Genomic DNA, 18,534 nt, shown 5'->3' on the forward strand with positions numbered 1-18,534 from the left:
GCAATAAGCTTGAAATGCGAGTAAGGAGAAGAAGTCATCCGCGAAAAAGTAGTAGTGAACACCGTTCACTCTGATGAGGTCAGCAGAGAAGATGTTGTACAGAGTTGCACTCAATACAGAGCCTTCAGGAACTCCATCCTCCTTGTGCACCCATTCACCAAGACTTGAACACAGTTCAAGCCTTCAAGAAATTATAAATCGTCAAGAAGTATCAGGCCTGAAGATTTTCCTTGCTCACAGCACTGCGTTACCATTTCCACCAAACGGAATGGAATCCAAACTGTTCATGCGGGACGATACGAGTTGTTTCCAAGTGTCTTTCGATACGAGTTAAGATAACGCGCTCGAACAGTTTGCCAATTGTTGGATGCAGGCTAAATTGTCTATAGTTTGATGGGCTGGCAACGACTATTGCGTTTTTTCAGTCAGAAGGGACATAGCAAAGTTCGATGCAGGCAGAAAATATCTTAGCAAGAAACACTTTGCCGTTACGGGGAAGACGTTTCTAATGCTGTCGTGTGCTGGCGCTTTTTCTACTTTCAGTTTACGGATGATCCTGTCAATTTGCTTAGGGAGAACCAGCCATGTGTAGTCTGCAGGTGGCGTTGACTGGTTGAATTGCTCGATGGATGTCTTCACAGCTTCAGCCGTAGCCATTTGGTTATTGTACGATGTTACAAAGTTTTCGGCAAGCAGACGACGCCTACTTCGAAGTTGAATCAAATGCTGAGGTTCGTTCGGAATACGAGCAACTTCTTAGGAGTGCACCCCGCACAGGAACGGCAATGGATTCAGCTTCCATAAGTACATCCTTGAAGTAGGCGAGAGCGGTATCAACTCCCCTTACATTCTCACTTCTTATTTTTTGGTAGACCGCAGATTGCAGCCGTTTAGGGGCTCAGTTGTCTGCGCCTGCTCTGGCCAATAGATCCGTTACTCGAACGCCAGAAGAGACACCCAATGGTGGTTAAAAAGGCACTGCTAAAACATTTGGAGATGAACTAGCCAAAATTAAAAATAAATGCTAACACATTTGAATAGCGACCTATTGGGGTAGCATGATAATATAACGATTGTGTCAACTTACCTATGTAATTCTGGGCTTACTTGTGTTACAAACTCATCGGTTGACTGGGGGTGTTTTGTGGTTTGTTATTGTCGTTGCCTCGGACCGACTTGTTCGCCAGAATCGGTTCCTCTCATGATGGGGTCCTCATCGCTGAATCCGGAGAAGTCTAAGTGCTAGGTCTTCGGCTTCACTATCCCAGTCAGAGTCGTTGCTCGTCTCAAATTCCGACTCCACCTCTTGCTTCTTTCTTGTGCCATACTTCAATGAAAATTTTGCTCCTCTCCACGTCCTGTCGAATACAGGTTGTCCAGGTGTATGCCGGTCTTCCAATTTGCTTGGGTATCTGGTATTCTGTACTTGAGTGCCGTTTTCAAAATTCCGCCTGGATCGCTCCTAAGGATGTGCCCGTAGTAGATGAGCCTTGTGGAGCCTACTCTCTTGTGGACGCTCTTCGTGATCATTGTTCAAGAACGTGTGTGGATCATGGTCTTCCAATTTTCTTCACCTCCGAGATTCCATATCCCAAAGGGCTTTCCTGATAATCTGTTAGGATGGTTCTGTTTTTATGAAAATAAAATGATGTTCTATCCGTCTAGCATGGCTATATGTTGATCCAGCGTGCAGATTGTGTTTTCTTCAAAACTTCATCGCCTTGATCTAAAGAAAAGAAAATCGCCACTCGAGCAAGCCAAATTCAAAGTGATGTCTCAAATCAATATTTTATGTTTTTTTTTTATTTTTGCGCCCATTTAGAAAAACAATTCAACTACACAATTTTTTAATTTTGGCTATTAGTTAAATTCCAACAAACTTTTGGTCCACTACAACACAACTGGCATCACTAGAGTGCATCTTTTAAAATGTAAAGATACAGACAAGCCCTGGAGCGTGGTTGCAGTTAAGCAATCCTCAAGGTTATGCCAATGCCCAAGGCCTTACATCATCCTCATCATTCTTTGGAACGTTAAACAGTTTGGCATTGGACAGTGTTAGTATGTAGTGTAGTTCAGGAGATCCCGTTAGACTGACTTCGAAAGTAACCGACAGATGATCCATAACCGGCCACAGATTTCGTCATGTTGAACAATTTGAACTTCCACGACAAAATAGATGGAATATTTGAGTATCTGGGTAATGGATGTATAATCCAAAACGAGCCGCTTCCTGATACAGTATATTGCCTGCTTTGTTGCCCGTTGAGCAGTTCCAGAAGCGATGCCTAGCGTTGAAGTCGCCGACGACGAAGAAAGGATCGGTTCGATTGCACAATTCTGACCATTGACACCGCCTACCTCCAGGAAAGTAAGCAGCTGTAATGTGACACCTGCAGCTTCAATAACCTTAGTAGGAATGTTGAGTTGACTGAACACCTTTACGCACAGCTAGAAGCACTCCTCCTCCTCTATCAGACTTTCTTCTTGAACAGCGGTCGAAGCGAATGGATGCAGAAATGAGCTGTTCGGGTGCAGCCAAGCTTCTGTCACGACTGCTACGTATATATGTTGCGTTGCTGTAATAAGTCGAAAATCTCGGAACGTTTGTTGTGCATGGATCTACCATTCCAGTTTACCAAAGTTAGTGTGGTTGAACTAGACATTTTAAACGTACTTGATTCTTAGCTCCAATAGGGCCAGAAATTGATGTTGCTTCGTGCGACCGCCTTCCAGATGCATGAACAAATCCATTGCCATTGCGGTAAAACCTCCAGCGGCGATTGGCTTCCAATTTTTAGATACAGTCCTTGCGGCTAGGGCATCCTAGAAATTTGGTTCTAGCGGATTTGGCTTCGTGAGTTTTGTGCGTCCTTAAGGTTGGCTTTCGCAGGGAGGTTGCAGCTGGATGTTATGTGTTCACACACAGCGGGGTGACAAAGCAGTTCCACATCGCATGTCCAAGTCTTTGGCAACGGTGACATTGTACAGCATCCGTAACTCGTCTGTAGAAGAATCTCCATTTCACTATCACATTAAACAGAGCTTTGATACACTTTCTTCTGGTCCTATCTTCTTTTGTGAAAATGTGTTCACGTCTGATGGCTGTAGACCATTGGTCTCTAACTCACCCTTTAGCTCGAATAACTCGAACATTGGTAGGCCAGGGAGGATGATGCGCAATGGTTGCTTGCTTTCTGGGGTGAACTTGAAAACTCCAAATTTGATTGACGAAGTGCAGAGAATATGATTTCAACAAAGTTGGCTGAAGACATAATTTGCCTAGCTCTTCATTTGACCGTGTTAGAGTGACTCTTCGGTTTTCAATTTGGGCGCCCTTAAACATAAAAGAACAACGTCTTAGTGGACTATACTGGGGTGCAAATCACAACAATGTGTGGCGAAATAGTGTTAGGTTTTGAACTCTTGTAACTTTGTCATTTATAGATGAAATTTAAATCCAAATACGCCAATCGATAGGAAATAACCCTACGAATCTGTTGAAATAACTACTTTTTCAATTTTCCATGAAGATACTTTTGAAAAATGTAAAAATGATAATTTTATCACTATTTTCATGAACTAAACATTTTCCCCAAACCCAGTTGTCATAATCGAGTACCACTTGGCTGCAAGCAGGAGCTAGAGGTAGATTTTCACCCTCTCAGATCGTCGTGCTGAAGCGAAAAGTTTCAAAAAATGGTATAAATAAGATAGGTTAACTATTGAAAAATTATCAAAGTTTTAAGTTGCAATCAACCAATCACGTGCTCGCTCGCTGTGACTATCGAGAGAGACAGAGAGACGAGCCGATTGCGCGAGGTTATGGAGGACACTCGACATACCTTTAGACGCTATCGAAAGTCGACTTGAATGACTCGTTCCAATGTCGAAATTGCCACCAAATGGAAGGATTCCAGCAAAGATGTTCAGATGGTCAAGGCCTATTAAATGGAGGACAGTGAAAGTTGAGCGGCTCAAGAGTACCATTTAGCTATGTATTGTTTGCTTCAGTGTTGGGAAAATATCAAAAAAATAAATCTCACCAACGCCCAAGATCACGCTTGATTTTCGTAGACAAAAATCAACAAGCAAACAACTGCGGTTGATTTTGCAAGCTGTGATATCGCAGCTCGGAATATCAAGCTAATAAAACTCAACCACTGCAAATCTCACCAAACTGTGGTGAGATTGAGTTTAATGATTTTTGCTTTAAACCCGAATGCAACCGAAACTTGCATAACGGCTTGCAGCAGTCCCTTCGCGTCTGCCATCGGTGAAGATTAAAAAGAGATAGCAAACTATGCTTTCTGTTTCTAAGAAAACAATGTGCAATGGAATCATTTTTGTGTTGAGTCAACTCTCAGCTTGATGTTTGCATGTTGTGAATAGTCTCGCAATATCAAAGGAGCTTGTAAAATCAATATCAAGCATGATATTTGTTGCCCATGAGAGCGGAAAAATATCAATTGATTTCTGATTTTGCCAACACTGGTTGCTTTAAATTAACATCTGCATTAGATAGAAGATTGTGGTCTTTGGCAAATTGGCTCAGACGGAGGACTACGTTTTCGTCGAGAGTAAGGGGTACCATTTCATCATAGCAGCGTCACGTGTAAGATAAACGTATCATTTGAATCAGATTAAGGAGATTTTTAGCCAACTGACTAGTTATCTCCATATTTGGTGTAAACAAATTATTGAAAATTACAATTAGAATTGTTTATTACTAGTTAACTACTGAAAATTTGTCAAACTTGCTAGCTTGCCATGACCATCGAGTGGAGACAGGCATTGCCGATAGCAAATCCCTATCACGGACGTCAATCTCAGATACCAAAACATTTATGTTGAAAAGTTGAGATACATAGTATTATTATTATTATTTAGCTTTATTAAGGAGGCTTTCAGCCTTGGGCTGGTTCGCCTCCAAGATACATAGTACAGTATCCGATAGATTTTGGCAACACGATTTCAATGTCTTTAATTTGCTTGTACTCCGCAGTTCCCTACAACTCCAACTCTATATTCCTTAGATAGTCAGGAAGATTGTGAAGCTTTGGATATGACCGGATAATCAGGTTTGTAATTATTAAAATTTGACGAAAGATGTGTTGCCAAAATCTAACGGGTTCTGTATGTATTTGAAGACTGCATATTTTTAGGTAAGAATTACCCATAACTTTTCAGTGTAAAAAAAAAGTTATAAGTGCCCTAATTGAAAACTAAAAAATTACTAATTACTTAAATCAAGAGCTAGACACATGGCGCCTTCAGCAAAGTTACTTTACATTTTCTACAACTTTGTCGATCAATGCAGGCATCTTAATAATTTTATTTATAGAGGACTAAAAAATAAATATAACATGAAATTTAAAAAAAAATACATGATTTTCGGAATGGTTTTTCTCACCGCCACCAACGAATAAATAACAGTGTAAACATTTCTTTCCTGCTAAATTGCCGCTTCGGACCATCATAGTTGCCAATTGCTTTTTGAAGTGTTTCCTAAATAATTATACACGCTGCATTCATTGCTAAAACAAAACTCAATGAAGCTTAAAATTTACATACTCTTTCAAGCAAAATCGATAAATAATATTCAAACAAACCCGTTGATTGACTTCTGTGGCTACTGCCAGTGGTTATGTTTACCATCGGCCCTCACAATCAGTTAAGGGTGTTCCCGAAGTAAACCGATAACTCAAGCTCAACAAACAACGCGCATAGACACACTCACATAAACAAACTACTGAAACGAGAGCAGGTTTCCTTAGAGCTTAGAGATACCAAGGGCAACGGACTGTATCATACAATCAAATTTAGAAAACAGAATCTAAGGTCACGCAAAGAGCCCAATCTTATCACGCCCTCTGTAGTAAAAACGTTTGCACACACACACACACAGAAACATGCACACGTACACACACGGATTATCCCAGACTGCATTGATCGAATATGCTCAAGTGGGATAAGTTATTTCCTTTTTGCTGTCCGTTTCTCCGACGTCGACGTATCAATGTAACTGTTTTTTTTTTTAAATATCGAATACGAATGAATATGGGGACAGCAATGTAAAAATGGCAGACAATTGTCTCTTGTTATTCTGAGCATTGTATACGGTTATAACTGGGGGAATTCGTTCTCGATGATGATTCATAATATTATTACTAGTACCTAGTAGGTATGTAGCTATGCGATTTCGAGATATATGTTTGTGGCATAAACGCGCGGCTATGTTAAAAGGGCCGTGATTAAGAATTGCGTTGTAAATCTTCAATACACTCGTCAGCAAGCAACGAAAGTGCTACGCCACGTGGTGGGTATATGGAATCACATTCACAAACATACGTCCGTATACTATTGGCTCATTGTTTCTCACGATGCGTGGGACATCGCGCGAGAAAGAGTAGAAATTCGAGTCTCTTACCTTCGCTCGGCTGGCTACTAAAGCTAGAATTTAGGGCATTGAAGCTTGTTGCAGCGCCAGTATTACCACCGCCGCTGGTTCCTGATCCGAGTGCTCCTAGGAGGGTACTACCACTACTACCGGCACTACTGCCACCCAGTAGCCCCCCTCCGACACCGACACTGGCAGATACATCATCGACGGGATTTCCGACACTGGCGGACAATAGCGATCCAAAAAAGGAACTCCCCGCACCGGGAGAGCCCAACGTTGTGGCTGCCGTCAGCGCCGTATGGTGCCCTTTTGGGGTGTAGGTAAAGTTATGCGTTTCGCTCTTCTTGCCCGCGGAAACGATGAATATTTGTACTACTATGGGTTCCAGAATATCCTGACTAACGTATGGCGGGACCGTGCAAATCAGGTGAGTCTGTAACGGAACGCGGGATAATGATTAGCCACTCGTTCGGAACGCCTTTGGGTGATACTTACCTGTTGGAGGTATTCCTTGTCCGGAATGACCGTCTGCTCCCACGGCATGACATTGATCGAGGTTTTGCTGGAGGAGCTGGCCCCGAGCGGAGCCTTGCGCCGCTGAAACACCACCTTGGTATCTTTTAGGAAGTTTTTGCCGACTATAAACATTTCGAGACCACCCTCGGCCGGACTGGAGACTAGAGATTTCTTGCAGATTTCCGGCACGCCAGGCGGTTGAGCTGCAACGGGATAAGTTAGAAAAAAACGGAAGTTCTTAGCACCCAGAATACAAGCTTTAAGATTTGGGGAAATGTTTTCACTAATGGGAAACGACAAACGAGTTGCCAACAGCAAGCTTCCCGGAATGATGTGCTTGAGTCGGTTCGTAGCAGCTTTGTCATCGATTTCTTGAATGTCACACACTTCCTAGATATTGGTCCACAGCCCGGATTTCGAAAAAGATCGAAGAAAGGAATGTTTACTTCGGTATTTGAGTAATTCTCGTTGAAACCAGGCAGCCATTGACACTTGGTCTTTAAATATATAAATATTTCCGCTTGATTGGTCGAAACTGATGGAAAACATGAGATTGTCACTTTCCTTAGTTCAAATTAATGGACCCCTCGCTCGCCAAGGGTCCTTACAGTTTTCAAAATAGTGGAATTTCTAGCAATATTTAACATATTATATTTATCTTTCAAATTTCATATGGAACCCTCCTACAAACAACATGTTATTATGAAGAGGAAGGACAGAGCTTTCATTCGGAACGGAAATTTTTTGGCGGCCATCTTCAATTTGGTCGCCATATTGGATTTTATCAGAAAAACGTATTTTCCACAAATCCAATATCGCGGCCGCAAATGGCCGCCAAAAAAACTTCATAACAGCGTGTTGTTTGCAGGAGGGTTCCATATGAAATTTCAAAGATTAACCATGACAGATTTATCAGGAATTGCTAGAAATTCCACTTTTTTGAAAACTGTAAGACCCATTGGCAAACGGGGGGTCCTTTAATTAGAACTAAGGAAAGTGGTTATCTCAGTTTTTCATCAGTTTCGACCAATCATGCGAATATATTTAAATATTGTATGTCAATGGCGGCCTGGTTTCAACGAGAATTACTCATTTATAAGAAATCTTAAATGGCAATATTCCCTTCGTTATCAAAGTTTTCAAAGAAGACAGTATTTAGGTATTCTCATCTTTAGGGTTTAGGGTCATTAGGTCAAATTGATTATTACCCTGCGCTTTGGTCAGAGAGCGAATAGGGCATCGTTGTGCCAATTTGGTCGTGGGGCATTTCGAGTAAGAGAGAGTGATTGCAGTTAGATCAAAAGTGCCTGAGAAAAATGCAAGTACTTTCGCAGATTACCCGAAGTTGCGATAGTGAAGGTATGATCACAGACAAGCAGACATAGCATTCTTAAAATGTTCATCGAAATCGCTTTTAACGGTCAATTTAAATGTTTTTAGTTGGTAGTACCATCAGTTGAATGTATACGACAGATGGCGGTAGTGTTTAATATGAGAAATGTTCAATGTGTTATTTCTGTTTGTCTGTGTTATAATATTGAGATAACGTTAAATAAAATCCAAACATTGAGACATATAACGCATCCCTTTCAGAAATATTTCACTTCGCATCCGATGGACCATTCTGACGGCCATATGAGTACCCAAGTAACCATACAGCCGCAATATAGCTTGTATATACTTACTTTGCTTGAGTATGGTTAGTTGGGGAATCCGATAAAGCTGTCACTTCTTTAAAGTAATACCTTTCGTATTTCTTTCATTCTCTTTTCGCACTTTGCATATAGGGGAATTTACGTATTCTCGGCAACCTAAGCAGCGACCTTCTTTATATAGCCTTTTTCTCTATGGAACGCACACATATGCAGTATTGGTTTGTTTACAATCTTTTGCTGCCAGCTGCTCTAACAATTTCAGTCGAAAGAATTGCCAAAAACTGTTTTGAAACGCTTTTACAAAGCTCCAATCTTCTCTAGTGAGAGCGAGTATTGTCGGCAACCAGTTTTTCTTCGGCAACCGTTCCATTTGAACTGCATGTAAATTTGCTGTTCTATTATCGGCAACTCGAAATCAGCTACAATTTGTAGAGCGTGTGTTTCATTTCAAGAAAACCCTGCTAGATTGCTTTTTTTCAGTGGTAAAAATATAGTCAAATTGAAGCTGAAAGCATAAAGAATCGTTTGCATGCATTCAGCGAAGTGTTTTCGTAAGAAAATCCAGTTAAAATAGTGTTTCAATTTGGGTTGCCGAAAATAGTCGGTCATGCCGAAGCCGTCATGTCCCCTACAACCATCTCATACTAATCTCTACATTGACTCAATGATGTACGGACCGCTCATTCCGAGTGATCGGTGGACCAGCGACTTTAGACCAGATGACCATGGCAGTGCAAGAAGTTTTCGTTGAAGGGCGTATCACAACAAAGGTAATTGGTATTAGATATTTTTGCAGACAGTGACAGATGGTGGACATGAAGATCCAGTGGAGGTACCAAGCAAAGGTGTTAAATCCTAGACAAATGGTAAGTTCCAAGTTCGCTGTTTTCGTCATGGTATTTACCGTCAACCGCAGAAACTATGAATTATCGCGTATCAATGTTGTTCATTACACCAAGCGGAAGCTCAATCATATTTTGTCGTGAAGTGTTATGGTTTTGAGATGCTCGATTACCCTGGAGGGATCGTTTTTGCTTACTGAGCAGAAAATCATGGGTAGTATTTCATTCTTATATTCTACATATTTTCATATTACCATACAAGTTCATTGGGTAGGTTGAGGATTGAAGCGATTTGGATGGGGAGAGTGGAATTGCCACCTCCCTGTTGTTAACATTTCGTGAACTGAAGGTGGGCTCTTCTCCCCACTCATTGGGACATCTCCTTGCATGATGGCTTGTTCTGTATCGGGTTGGAACATTGTTATCATTGGAAGGACATTCTTCTTGCTCCCGTGGATCACGCGTTAGTTTTTCTGCGTACGGGTCTTCCCTCCGTTTTTGGCCCTTCATACAATGGTAAATTGAAAACAACCAGGAATCGTACTTGATCAAGACATACGAGGTGGACAGTCTACTGTCTAATGGTGGTATCCTTGATATAAAATACGTACATACATTAGGCCAAATGGATGATTAGGCCGAAAGTGTTTGGGCCGAATGGTTCATAAGGCCGAATTTTGAAAAGTGAAAATTCGAACTTTTGGATTTCCTTGCAACAATTTTCAACACTCTGGAACTGTCTGAAAAGGGACACTGTGCAATTTCAATCCCAATCATTTTTTTCCCTTGGATTTGTTTTCTGTCGATCTTGTTTTCCGTGCTGAGCACCAATGCTACCGACGCCAGGAAGGCAGCTCCCACACCTGGACCCTACCTATCGACCCATCAACTCATGAACCGGGGACCAACGGCTTTACTTCCCATCCGAAGGAAGGCGTGATCAGAGATGTTATGCCTCGGAACATCCCGGCGGCGCCGACTGGGATTGAACCCAGGCCTGCTGGGGTGAGAGGTAATCACGCTTACCATTACACCACCAGCGCCGCTAATCCCAATCATTTCAACTACACAAAATTAGCTGTCTAAAATCTTCATATAGAGATAAATTTATATTTTCTTCCCAAGTAACAATTTTGGTTTTATGAGGGTTCTGTAGACCATGATTTAGACTTGTAGAATGCTATAAAACCGCAATAAATGTTACTTGCGTTAAGATTAAATGGGATTTTCATGAACACGTTGATCAGTTGAAGGTCTTTAGAACAAGTCCCAGTTTGATCAGACAATATCTGTAGGACTTTATTAGATGTTTTGATCAGTTGTTTTTCTTCATAATAATTCCGGATAATCCTGATATCTACCTATACTGCCTACAATCCCATATCAGTCCCATATTAAAAAAGTAGGCATTGAGAAAATGGCAGTTGAAGTTACGAAGTGCAATTCCCATGTGAATATTTGAAAAATCATAATAAATAAAGAGATTCAGTACATTCTGAAGTAATTCACAACTTTTCCAAATTTTGTCAATACTTACCGAAGGGATTCAAAACAATTCTGAAGTGATGAAATACTTTTCAAAATGATGGAAATCATTTCTGGAGTGATTTAGTACGTACTGCCGCTATTCGCATAACAGTCCCATGTCCTATGGATTTCCTATCTACATAGGACTGTTATGCGAATAGCGGCAGCGTAGTACTTAGTAGATACTATTTCAATCATTTTGAAAAGTCCTGCATCACTTCAGAATTGTTTTGAATCACTTCCGAACGTACTGAACAACTTAGGAAAAGTTAAGATTTTTTTCAGAGTTTATTGGATCACTTTAAAAAAGTTTGGAATAGCTCCATAAAAAATTCGGATTGCGTTCGGAAAGTACTGATCAGTACATAAAGGTTCGGAATCACTTTGGAAAGTACTGCATCATTCCAGAAAAGTGTATAATCATTTCTGCAACTTCTGAATCACTTCCAAAATTTTCGGAATCACTTCGGAAAGTACTGAGTCATATCAGAAAGTACTGAATCAGTTCAGGAATGTTTGGGATCACTTCGGAAAGTACTGAATCAGTTCAGAAATGATTTCAATTGTTTTAAAAAGTCCTACATAACTCCAGAATTGGTTTGAATTACTTCGGAAAGTACTGAACGAATTTCGAAAAGTCCGGAAGTTCTTTAGAATTTACTTAACTACTTCAGAAAAGTTTGGAATCACTTCATACAATTTTGGAGTACGTTCGGAAGTACTGATCAGTTCATAAAAGTTCGGAATGACTTTGGAAAGTACTGCATAATTCCAGAAAAAACATGTAATCATTTCTTCAAGTTCTGAATCAGCTCAGGAAAGTTCGGAACCACATTGAAAAGTATTGAATCATTTCAGAAAGTACTGAATCACTTCAGGAAAGTGTGTGGTCACTTCGGAAAGTACTGAATCACTACAGGAATGATTTCAATCATCTTGAAAAGTCCTGCATCACTTCAGAATTGTTTTGAATCACTTTAGACAGTACTGACCAACTTACGAAAAGTACTGAACATCTTAGAAAAAGTTGAGAATTAAAGGGTGATACGGTCAAAATTTGGTCAAGGGAAAACGCGTGTAAATCGGTGAAATCGTTTATTTAAAAAAATCAAATTAAATTTCTTTTTCAAGTTCAATTAGTATAAAATTCAGGAAAAATATTCAGTTGGGCTTCCGCTTTTCCAAATCCGAATTGCCGGGCCTTACGCTTGACCCCTGCCATCAGATTTTGTACAGCCACCTTGTCCACCTTCTTCGCCGCAGAAAGCCAGTTTGCCTTGAACTGCTGTTCGCCCTTAGCAGTTTTTTTGGTCTTCTTTAGGTTCCGCATGACAATAGCCCAGTATTTCTCAATTGGGCGGAGCTCTGGCGTGTTGAGAAGGTTCTTGTCCTTGGGAACCACCTGCACGTTGTTGGCGGCGTACCACTCCATGGCCTTTTTACCGTAATGGCAAGATGCCAAATCCGGCCAAAACAGTACGGAACAACCGTGTTTCTTCAGGAAAGGCAGCAGACGTTTATTCAAACACTCTTTCACGTAAATTTCTTGGTTGACAGTCCCGGAAGCTATGAAAATGCTGCTTTTCAAGCCACAGGTACAGATGGCTTGCCAAACCAGATATTTCTTTGCGAACTTTGACAGTTTCATGTGCTTGAAAACATCTGCTACCTTTCCCCTTCCTTTTGCCGTATAAAAATCCTGTCCCGGAAGCTGCTTGTAGTCGGCTTTGACGTAGGTTTCGTCGTCCATTACCACGCAGTCAAACTTCGTCAGCATCGTCGTGTACAGCCTCCGGGATCGCGCTTTGGCCGTCGTATTTTGTTTATCATCGCGATTTGGAGTCACTACCTTCTTGTAAGTCGATAGTCCGGCTCGTTTTTTGGCTCGATGCACGGTTGTAGACGATACACCCAGCTTATTTGCGGCATCTCGGAGAGAGAGGTTAGGGTTTCGCTTGAAACTACCGGCAACTCTCTTTGTCGTCTCAGCGGCTTCCGGTTTTCGATTTCCCCCCGATCCAGACTTCCTGGCTGTCGACAAACGTTCCCCAAACCCTTTAATTACATTTGTAACGGTTGATTTGGCAACTTTTAGCGATTTTGCCAACTTTGCGTGCGAGTAGCTCGGATTTTCGCGATGCGCGAGCAAAATTTTCATACGCTGCTCTTCTTGCTTGGACGGCATTTTGACAACTGAAGAGTGAATTCCAAAATCAAAATAGGAGCAACATTCTACACACACACACCTTCAAAATGAGGGGTGTTCAGGTTTTTTAAATGCAAAATTGAAAGAAATACGTCAAGTTGATATTGACCAAATTTTGACCGTATCACCCTTTACTTCAGAATTTACTGAATTACGTTAGAGAACTTTGAAATCACTTCATACAATTTCGGAGTACGTTCTCTGAACCACTTAAGAAAAGTTGGAAATCAGTTCGGAAAGTACTGAATCGATTCATAAATCACATTTTTTCCTAGATGAATCTTGTATGAATTGTTATATGAGCAAAAATATGGCGATCCAAAAAGCAGAACTGTAACTTGACCTTTGGATGATCGAATTTCAGGATGGGACTGATGAGCGATTACTTTGCTTCAAACTGACTTGATGTTGTTTTCACTTTTTTCATGATCAAAGTCCGTAGTTGTATCACGCAGTATGAAAATAGATACCAATTGATATTGGATATCGTTGCTATCTTGAAACTGAAGAAAATCTACATGGGACTGATAGGCAGGACTTTGAATTTTTGATCAGATAAAGGTGTTCAGAAAAATTCTCGGTCATCCTAAGTAATGAATATTTCTTTAACCATAATACGATGACGATCTGAAGGTCTTAAGAATAATTCCTGATTATCCTGATATGATCAGTAAATATTTGTAGTACTTCTTTTGATTTTTTTGCAACAGCTGTAGGTAGGTAGGTCTACAGTAGGTCTGTGTACTAATTTCAGGTCATGCTATTTGTTCCGTCCATCACAACAGCAACGCCCAATCTTACTGAAACGGCAAAACCCTTACGAACAGCAACGCGCAATGCTACCTGCCGCTAACGTGTATAAGCGAAAAGCGTTTCAACGTAATCAGTGATCAGTCGTTCTGTGACCGCCGAAGAGTGCACATCAGCAAAGTAGCAGCTAGTAAAGTAGTTTCATAAGTGTAGCAACGTGTTATTCGATCGAACCGATCATCCGAAATACAGTCCACTAACCGAAGATCCGTGTCCATCCAAGGGAGTCGTCTCCTAAGCCAAGGGCATTTCAGTGACATCCCAAATTTGTTTTCTCCGACGATTACCAAGTGTTATTTGAGTAAAAATTTACTCAGCCTATGAGTGACTTACGTTTTATCAAATTTGAGTACACGGAACACAAATATGAGTTAGATTCAACGACCGTGTATAGGAATCGATGTTTTCTGTTTAAACAGTTCGCACACAAACCATTCGAATGGGAAAGTGTGTGTCCAAACTGAAACATGCGATGTTTTTTTTCATTTGCGCTTCGAAAACGAGCGTACATCTGTGTTCTTATGGATCTTGTTCTTGTGATTCTAGAGAATTTCCCCGGCTCTTCAGAACTTCCAGATCGCTTCCAGATCCAGACTTTTCCCGCATTGGGACGAACTGGAAGGACACTGAAGTCAACAACAAGTGTGTTTTTACGAACTACACTCATTTTCGCTACAATATTTCACCAAGTTAAGCAGAGCAGAAAGAGAACACGTCCGATGAATACGAGTAATGGCTGTCGAATGACGAATGCTATGAATAGGGATTCTAGTGGAATACACACAAGAGCAAAACAAAGGTGTCAATTTTCCATTTAATTCCACTTACTATTCGTAACAAAAAGGTATTTTCGACTACCGTAGAACCCCATTAGTTCGAATAGCTAATACCTTGTACATACATACACTGTTGTACTACCGTTGTACTGCTTTAAGCTAGTACCACAAATTGTACTTTTTGAGGAACTAGACTGAAGGAGTACATCGGTACTAATTTGTATGTCTGTCTGTGGTATAAAATAGCAATCGAACGGTGCTCATTTAGCATTTGTTTAGCAGGTACCTCTACATAGGTGCCCAATGGCGTTACGCTCCAGTGTAGGGGTACTAGTTAAACAAGTTCGAAGTGAGCACCGTTTAATTGCCATTTTAGCTATTCAAACTAACGGGGTTCTACGGTAGAATGTGCAATCTTTATCATTGTAGTCGAAATACATATTTGTCATGGATACAAAATACTCTCCCTATTCTGCGAGTCACGTGACTCTCTCTCACCAGTGAGATGACAATAATTGTCACGTTGTGTGAGGTGACTCTCCATTTGAATTGCACGTAGAGTCACCCCACACGAGGTGACAATTGTCACCTCACTGGTGACAGGGAGTCGCGTTACTCGCAGAATACGGGGGAATAAGTGGAGGTAAATGTAAAACTAGCATCTTCCGTCCCTCAAGATTTGCATCTTTAGACATGGACATCCTTTTAGGACCGGCATGTAAAAGCTTTCTAAGCATCTGCATGCGATGGCATCTACCTACCATAGTATTATTAAAAAAAAAAACCTTTGTCGGCGGAACAGAACAAATTCCTTTCCTGTGAGTGAGCAGTTAGACTCACTTCTTGATCAGTCCTTTGCATATTTCAAGCGTAACGATTTAAATCGACGTATCTGCTTTTGTAAACAATCACTTCAATCGACGATTTGTCTTAACTGCTAACTCACCCACGCAAACAAACACAATCATCTGGTAGGGAAATCTTTCCCCTACTAGCTGGTGTTGTTAGTATCTGTGAGTGAGCTAGCATTTGCCAAAAATCGTAGATTGAAATGATTGTTTACCAAATCAGATACGTCGATTTGAATAGTTACGCTTGATTTGTGTTCTGTCGAAAAGGCTAAGCCTATGTTCCTTATACATCTTAACTTTATGTTAAGTTATATGCGATAGAAAATTTCCATCTGTTATTCACTTGACAAATCTTCGTTGGAGTAGCCATATGCCTTTTTCAAAAGACTCCAGACTCATCTTTAGAATTCTTCTCCTTCTTCATCGTCTTCGCATTTGAAGCTTATTGCTTATAGCATAGAAGCTTATTGCGTGCTCTCAACATAGTGTCCTAGATGCACTTTCACAGTTATTAATTGAGAACTTTCGATGCCTGTACCATTTTTGCATTAGTATTTATTGCGTGGCAAGTAAAATCATACTTTATGCCCAGGGAAGAAGTCGATAAATTTTCCAACTCGAAATAATCTTAGACCTGAGCTAAGGAAGGCTCTTTATATTTGCCATTTGCATTTGAATTCACACACCATCAGCAGACATCTCACCTCAGGGATTGAAACAGGTACGTCGAGTGTGTTCTTGTCGCAATAAATTGTCAAACTTCAGGGCGAACTTTAACTCCGCTTCAAGTCCAATTTTCTCTCTTGCACTTTCAGGTCTAAGAGCTTCTCAAAATCTTGATAATGCTTTCCCGTGGCTTCTAGTCTGATCCGAAAGAGAACGAACGAGAAACAAATCATTACCGTAATCCAGGACCAAAATGGTCACCGGGGTGAAATTAACCATTATGGGTTGCGGTTCTAGTTGTCGTGTAAAAATTTTTCGGTGATACTGATAGATTTCAAGATACATCTTTATAGCATTTCATCATGAGACTCCAATTATCGCTTTGACGAGCTTTCCACAACAAAAAAGTAGATTTAACATTGAAACAAACGATCAAAGAGTTGCATGGAATTGATGCCATTAACTTTTTAAACCACTTGCCTACTTTTAGGCGCAACTGTGCGTTTAAAAAATCTGTTTTGTAGTTTTTGCTGAAAATACACTTCGCACAAGGTTTTTTTTTGCATCTGATTCGGATTCAGGGAACACACATTTGATAAGAACAGTTACTAGAAAATTACTCGAAAGACTGCCTCTCAAGGATTGATCAACTTCACCTCATATCGATAAATTCAAAAATTGTCCTTCAATATAAACAAATCACTCAATATGCTAAAAGAGAGAACGATAGAGATCCCATAGCTACTGATTTAAATACCAATTGCAAATTTCGTTTAATTTAGGCATTTTTTTCTATATTCACATTAATATGTGATCAATTTGCCCCCGGATTACGGTATCACGGCAATTTGAAACCTTTTCGCAACTATGGTATTATGCAGAGGCGCGTCCACCTTCAAAGGTGGTAGTGGGACAAGGTACTATTGTCACATATAACTTTTAGAATATTTTTGAAATCGTGAACTGGTTTCTGAGATGTATGTTTCTGAATTATAAATGCTATGTAACTAAATGCAGCCTGAACTTAATAAAACATTAAAAAAGTTAAACCCATCATGTGACACATCAAATGACATGAGCATTCAAAAGCCAGTTAAATGGTAGTAATATTCACAGCACAGGACTATACTGGCCCCATCCGGTCATATTCCGGGAACCCCCGGCCCCAGTTTCTAGCAGGGACAAAATCAATCATGCGTTACCTTAAACCCCATGAGAATTCATCTAACTTTTTTCATCGTATGAGCACTTTAGACGAAATTTCTATTAGTAAGAAGGGTCAGATTTTATCATTGGAGGAATAATAACCTGCGTTCTCTTTAAAATCGTGGGTGGGACAAAACTTTGACTGTTCCTCCCAGGTATTTTTGTGCGTAGGGCATGTCCCACCTGTCATACCCACTCCTCGCGTCTTGGTAGACTGAATTCTGCACCTAGCACAATCCTCTCGAGAAGAACGGTCCGAACCAACGCCCGATTTTTCGACGTTTTCGATGTTTTTTTAGACACGAAGATTGTCGTTCCGTTGGAAAAATAAATACGCCGTAGCCTGTGATGGATAGTCTGGATTGTCTGGAAGTGCATATATGAACGGTCGTTCTAATTACTGGTCTGGAACTGCTCAATATTCCGAATAGGGAAGCCCATTTAGCGTACACTGAAAACGAATATTACTCAGAAAGTGAATCACTTTTACTCATTCGCATGGAAACATTTCTAAACGCATAGGCTACGCATAGAGTATGAGTAGTACTATCCTTATGTTGATATTTCCACAAGTCTATGCCTCTTTTGGTCGATGATGTATGTAGTGTTATTTTGATTCTAGAACTCGATATGTCGATATGATGTTTTAAAATTTAAAATTCAAAGAAACTTCAAAAATACGATAACTGGTTGTCATATTACTATATATCAGACAGGTTACAGTCAATATTCCTATAGTACGGTTAATAGGGACCTTAGCCAAGGACTTAGGACTTAGCCAACATGTAAGAAACTATCAGGGCGTATGATGTTTTATTTTAAATTTCACGACAAAGAAAACTTTTTTTTTTAGTTTTTAGTGATGCATGATGATAGATTACACTATTAACTAGATGTCAAGCGTATAAAATCATCCAGAAAATGGAAAGTCGTCAAATAGGATTAATTTTTAGGTCATCAAAATTCGGAAGCAATTTTCTCGATATGGTCATTTTGGACTTACGCCCTTTTCAAATGTTAGTCTAGAATTCAAAATATTGTGCAGTTAGTCGGAAATTTCAGTTAAAAACTTTCGC

At 40.3% G+C, this 18,534-nt stretch overlaps 2 protein-coding genes across 8 annotated transcripts in view; one reads left to right on the forward strand and one right to left on the reverse strand.

The window, feature by feature from the left end:
• The window catches only part of LOC135697177 (uncharacterized), a 511,087-nt gene that overhangs the window by 458,451 nt on the left and 34,102 nt on the right, over window positions 1-18,534 (forward strand). The window lies entirely within an intron of this gene.
• The window catches only part of LOC135697154 (nuclear factor of activated T-cells 5-like), a 225,044-nt gene that overhangs the window by 41,183 nt on the left and 165,327 nt on the right, over window positions 1-18,534 (reverse strand). For all 7 annotated transcript variants that reach the window (XM_065216757.1, XM_065216756.1, XM_065216755.1 and 4 more), the window contains 2 exons: window positions 6,899-7,122; window positions 6,431-6,836 (listed from right to left, as the gene is read on the reverse strand). In XM_065216757.1, coding sequence (XP_065072829.1) covers window positions 6,431-6,836; window positions 6,899-7,122 — 630 coding nt within the window. The remainder of the gene's footprint in view (window positions 1-6,430; window positions 6,837-6,898; window positions 7,123-18,534) is intronic.

Source organism: Ochlerotatus camptorhynchus, unplaced genomic scaffold, assembly GCF_037179485.1.
Source record: "Ochlerotatus camptorhynchus isolate MF236.1 unplaced genomic scaffold, CSIRO-AGI_Acam_v1.1 ptg000067l, whole genome shotgun sequence".
NCBI classification, from domain to species: domain Eukaryota; kingdom Metazoa; phylum Arthropoda; class Insecta; order Diptera; family Culicidae; genus Ochlerotatus; species Ochlerotatus camptorhynchus.